The sequence below is a fragment of the Entelurus aequoreus genome, linkage group LG26, assembly GCF_033978785.1.
Source record: "Entelurus aequoreus isolate RoL-2023_Sb linkage group LG26, RoL_Eaeq_v1.1, whole genome shotgun sequence".
Lineage (NCBI taxonomy): Eukaryota > Metazoa > Chordata > Actinopteri > Syngnathiformes > Syngnathidae > Entelurus > Entelurus aequoreus.
Genome location: NC_084756.1, coordinates 22,641,427 through 22,647,426, shown reverse-complemented (window position 1 = coordinate 22,647,426; position 6,000 = coordinate 22,641,427). Strand labels below are relative to the sequence as shown.

The 6,000-nt window shown below is 41.0% G+C and overlaps 1 protein-coding gene across 4 annotated transcripts in view; it reads right to left on the bottom strand.

Annotated features, from left to right (window-relative positions):
• The window catches only part of brpf3a (bromodomain and PHD finger containing, 3a), a 21,107-nt gene that overhangs the window by 5,260 nt on the left and 9,847 nt on the right, over positions 1 to 6,000 (bottom strand). For 3 of the 4 annotated variants that reach the window (XM_062037876.1, XM_062037877.1, XM_062037874.1), the window contains exons 8-10: positions 4,517 to 5,026; positions 4,411 to 4,450; positions 4,246 to 4,334 (exon numbers count right to left, since the gene is read on the bottom strand). In XM_062037876.1, coding sequence (XP_061893860.1) covers positions 4,246 to 4,334; positions 4,411 to 4,450; positions 4,517 to 5,026 — 639 coding nt within the window. The remainder of the gene's footprint in view (positions 1 to 4,245; positions 4,335 to 4,410; positions 4,451 to 4,516; positions 5,027 to 6,000) is intronic. The other variant, XM_062037875.1, reaches the window with a different exon arrangement.

Sequence of the window (6,000 nt, the reverse complement as noted above, 5' to 3'; positions counted from 1 at the left end):
TGATCTTGTCTAACAAAGCTAGTATGTTCGTGCAACGAATGCTTAGCATGCTAGCCTGGTCAATGACACATTCACATATAGGCTAACGGGGGAAATAAATGCCCGTTAGCCTGTATGTCGATGTGCCATCCAACTGACAGATTTTATTTGTCGAAAATATATTTTGCCCAATGTGGATATGGGTAGTGTCAGTGCCTATTTCGTTCTCAATATGCTGATACGCTGAGGAAATGGGTTCCAACATTAGCAGTTTCTGGTACTGTATGTGCATCAGGCACATATATAATGCATTACATGTAATGATTTTCTACTTTGTGTATTGACATGGTAGTAGGCTATATGATTTATGCGTAACGTGGGTTGGCTCACAGAATCGCACTGAAAAATGGTTATGTGCGTACATGGAAGAGAATGCAGTGTGTCAGGTTGGGTGAAACATGGAGTTATGCTGAACGAAATGTGGCGGTAATTTTACTGTTGGCCTTGGCTTGCCATCAAAGTAGGCCTATGCGATATATATTATTATATATAATTATTTCGATGGTGGTCCGTGCGGTCAAACTAGACATTTTAGCAGGGTAATGCCAACAATCTGTCTCGACGAAAATATTGCTGCGTAACTTTACAAATACATTTATAACATGTTCTGGTTGATAGTCCTCAATTACAGAATGTTTAGCAGACTGAATATTTTACTTTATTAAAAAATAAAAAGACACTGTCATGCAGCGATATGAATACCATTTACTGTACAGAACATCTGGAGCATTTTTCAGGTTAAAATACCCAACATCTTTGAGAATCAAACCATGATTGTAATAATCCACATTTTGTGTTATTAATGCGCAAACCTGGGGCCGTACTTATCAAGCTTCTTAGAATTACTCCTAAGAAGTCTGCTAAGAGTTGACTTAAGAGTAAATAAATTCTTCGCTGAAAGCTGCACTTAAAAGTTAGTTATCAAGCGTCTTACTCACACTTTCAGCGAAGTGTAGGACTGAATCTTAAGTGTCACACTCAGAGCTGAATTACGACATTACTATGTGCCGTAAGCGGAATTTTAGATGACGTCATTTCTGTGTCCATAGAAATGACCAATCACGGAAGGGAATCCGTTGTCTAAGAATAAAGAAATATCTTGGAAATATTTAAGTGGACAATGGGAGTGTATATTTTGACAATAAACTACAAAATAATACAAAACAAACTAGTCCCCGCCGGCACTCACGCTACCGCTCCCTCTCTTCTATCGCCCACACACTCACTGACGTCACTCACCTCACGGCCACACACATACGCTACTGTCATAACATTTTCTTTCCAATTCATTAATTAGGCAACTAATTTGAAACTGCAGCCACATGCAGAAATCAACAAGGAATCGAAAAGTATTAAATCTGTGACAAAAATAATATCCGCTCTGTCTAAACGATACCGTTTGATCAGCTGCTCGTCATCAAAAAAAACAAAAACATTGTTCCGTTCCCTGAACGTTCGCGCACGTCTCTCTCGCCTCAGTGCCATCCCCTGCTGGCAACTCCTAACCACTTAAGACACCTCTGAAGGTCTCTTAAATATCGTGGAGAGTAGGAGTGATTCTTAGACTTAAGAACGTTGATAAAAAGCTTTTATTCTTAAGTTTGAGAGTAGGACTAAATTTTGCAAATTCTCAGGACTTAAGTGTAAAATGGCACTCTAAGAAGCTTGATAAGTACGGCCCCTGGTATCTAAACGTGGACATGTAGCTCCTCTCCTCTGAATGCAAGTGTTTCTACAGCAGGAATTGCAATTCTCCTTGGGATACGACAATGCACTTAATTTTTGTATTGTCATTGAAAGCGTGTTTAGGTCAATTTTGTGTTAAAGGCCTACTGAAACCCACTACTACCGACCACGCAGTCTGATAGTTTATATATCAATGATGAAATCTTAACATTATAACACATGCCAATACGGCCGGGTTAACTTATAAAGTGACATTTTAAATTTGCCGCTAAACTTCCGGTTCGAAACGCCTCTGAGGATGACGTATGCGCGTGACGTAGCCCGACGAACACGGGTATGCCTTCCACATTGAAGCCGGTACGAAAAAGCTCTGTTTTCATTTCATAATTCCACAGTATTCTGGACATCTGTGTTCGTGAATCTGTTTCAATCATGTTCATTGCATTATGGAGAAGGAAGCCAAGCAAGCAAAGAAGAAAGTTGTCGGTGCGAAATGGACGTATTTTTCGAACGTAGTCAGCCACAACAGTACACAGCCGGCGCTTCTTTGTTTACATTCCCGAAAGATGCAGTCAAGATGGAAGAACTCGGATAACAGAGACTCTAACCAGGAGGACTTTTGATTTGGATACACAGACGCCTGTAGAGAACTGGGACAACACAGACTCTTACCAGGATTACTTTGATTTGGATGACAAAGACGCAGACGTGCTACTGTGAGTATGCAGCTTTGGCTTTTTTTTGCGTATGTACGTAACTTTTTTAAAATATATAAGCTTTATGAACCTTGGGTTAGGTGAACGGTCTTTTGGGCTGAGTGATTGTGTGTGTTGATCATGTGTTTGAATTGTATTGGCGTGTTCTATGGAGCTAGGAGCTAGCAGAGGAGCTAGGAGCTAGCATAACACGTACCGTACCGTAAGTGCGCGTCACGTACGTAACTTTTTAAAAATATATAAGCTTTATGAACCTTGGGTTAGGTGAACGGTCTTTTGGGCTGAGTGATTGTGTGTGTTGATCGGGTGTTTGAATTGTATTGGCGTGTTCTATGGAGCTAGGAGCTAGCAGAGGAGCTAGGAGCTAGCATAACAAACACGCAGGTGTTATTATGCAGGATTAATTTGTGGCATATTAAATATAAGCCTGGTTGTGTTGTGGCTAATAGAGTATATATATGTCTTGTGTTTATTTACTGTTGTAGTCATTCCCAGCTGAATATCAGGTACCGTGAGTATGCAGCCTTGGCTGCTAAACATTCGATAACTTGACCGTATGTGCGCGTCACGTACGTAACTTTTTAAAAATATATAAGCTTTATGAACCTTGGGTTAGGTAAACGGTCTTTTGGGCTGAGTGATTGTGTGTGTTGATCAGGTGTTTGAATTGTATTGGCGTGTTCTATGGAGCTAGGAGCTAGCAGAGGAGCTAGGAGCTAGCATAACAAACACGCAGGTGTTTTTATGCAGGATTAATTTGTGGCATATTAAATATAAGCCTGGTTGTGTTGTGGCTAATAGAGTATATATATGTCTTGTGTTTATTTACTGTTGTAGTCATTCCCAGCTGAATATCAGGTCACCCCCGGCTCTCACAGCATCTTCCCTATCTGAATAGCTTCAACTCCCCACTAGTCCTTCACTTGCACTTTACTCATCCACAAATCTTTCATCCTCGCTCAAATTAATGGGGAAATTGTCGCTTTCTCGGTCCGAATCTCTCTCACTTCATGCGGCCATCATTGTAAACAATAGGGAACTTTGCGTATATGTTCAACTGACTACGTCACGCTACTTCCGGTAGGTGCAAGCCTTTTTTTTATCAGATACCAAAAGTTGCAATCTTTATCGTCGTTGTTCTATACTAAATCCTTTCAGCAAAAATATGGCAATATCGCGAAATGATCAAGTATGACACATAGAATAGATCTGCTATCCCCGTTTAAATAAAAAAAATTCATTTCAGTAGGCCTTTAAGCTGTTTACAAAACACACAATGTTTAATAAACATGTCATTAAAGCATACAAATTGTTCAGTCATAGTTTTAAAAACTTGAAAAATCTGTTCATGGTACACTTAATGATGAAAAATTATATAGATATGTGATTAATCGTGACAATTTCGAGTTAACTATAAACAATGCGATTAATCGCGGTTAAATATTTTAATTGTTTGACAACCCTAATAATGAATGCAAGACCCTTCCAGCTGAACTGGAAGATGAAAGAATGTCAATTCAAAAAACCAATTACAGAAAAAAACAGTTAATATTAAACCAAATATACGACGCCGCTGAATATATGACCCTTCCAGTCAATCTAGAAGATGAAAGAATGTCATTTCAGAGAACTAATTACAGAAAAAAACAGTCAATATTAACCCAAATATACGACACCGCTGAATATATGACCCTTCCAGTCAATCTACAAGCTGAGAAAAAGCAATTTCACAAGCTCCAGATTTGCGAGTGGACGAAAGGCATAAGCTCACCGCATAAAAAGATTTAAAAAAAGGAACACCAACCAGATTCCGAGAGTTCTGCGTTGTCATTGTTGGGATCTTTGGCCAGAGCAGGTTTACCTCGACTGCGTTTGGGAGGCGATGGCGTGCAGCTGCAAGGTGACAAAGCAGAGAGTGTTGTGTACGTCCACGCCAACACAGACAAGTAGGTAAGTGAGCTCCACTCACTTCACTTGTTGCTCCTCCTCGGAGTTCCCATTTGTCAGCTCTAAAGAGAATAACAAGGATACATTTGCTTTTGTCCATGTTTCATCTTAAGATGTTTGCTGCTCACCTTCCTCACCAGAAGGCGCCGGCAGTTTGTCCCCTTCGTTCTCAGAGCTGTGACCTCTGGACCTGAGGTGGTGAGAGAAGGGCGAGGGAGGAGTCGGCGAAGCGTTGGAAGATGGAGGCAAGGTGGTGAAGCCGTCCAAACCGTTGCTTTGATCTTTGCCATTCTGTCGTGGCGGAGATTTCTTTTTTGCTACTCTCACCCCGTTTTTGGCCTTCTTGAACAGGATGGACGTACGCCGGCCCACCCCAACCACGGGCTGAGTCGGCGGCGTTCCCAGCGGCGTTACCTCGTGAACAGCCTCCGGTTTGGACGACGGCGTCTCGCCGAGTTCGGCTTCCTCCTCGCCCTGGCTTTTGCTGCCGCTGCGGGACGGCCTATGACGCTTGTAGGAGCGTCCCGGTGACCTCCGACCAGCTGTTGCAATCCCCAGGATGGGCGGTTCGAGTGGGGCGTCGCCCGGCAGCGGTGACGACATTGGACACGTGGGTTCTAATACAGGTGGTGAGTCATCTAGATGAGGAAAGAATGTTTAGCTTCACTAATAAACTAGAATGACAATTGGTAGAATCCTGAATGCTAATTAGAATTATTGATGGTGAAAAACATCAATTAATTTTTGGGGAATTAATTATTCATGTCCAAGCAGAGGAGGAAAATAAAAGTAAAAGTGGGGTGCGGGGTTTTACAAACGTACATCCTTCGTGTTTGCAGCGGTTTAGGAATAGAAGGGTTACCCACACAATAGCACTGTGATTCCCAACCATTGTGCCGCGACAGATCACCAAATTTCACCTGCTTCCACAGTTAGTGGTACCTCGGTTTTGGTATGACCCACGTTTTGTATGTTTAGTTTGACTAAAATGTTTGCCAAATGTTTGCCCCAGTTTTTGTATATCAGTTGTCATAGGGCCAGATAAAATGATTTTAAAAAATATAATTTTTGCCCGTACATTATTCCACAGAATCCAGGGCCCAAACAAATAATCCCACGTGTTGGTGACGCCGTCAATGCGCATTTTTTCATTGAGTACAACTACAAATGGGGCCAAAATGTTTGCGTGTAAGCACTTTGATAAAGAAAGTGAGAAAAACTATTACATTTAAGAAATAACTCATAATAACATACAAAAGTTGGCGTAGTGTATGTGTGGCTCTACCTTCTCATTTTCCCTCTCTACTCATCACCGTCTTTGCCAAAAAGACTGTGATATTAAATGTTCATTTCTCCTTCATTTATATGTATTTTACATTGTTTCCTACATGTAAAACTTTTTTTATTTTTATGCAGCTGGTATAGGCGCCAGCACCCCTGAAACTCTGAAAAGGGAGAAGTGGTAGAAAATGAATGGAAATATGTTCATATTTTTGGGTGTCTGGAATGGATGGATTAACTGGATTTACGTTACTTCTTCTGAGAAAAATTGCTTTGGTTTTTGTACAATTCAATCTTTTAAAACAGATTATAAATTTGGCTTAACGAAGGT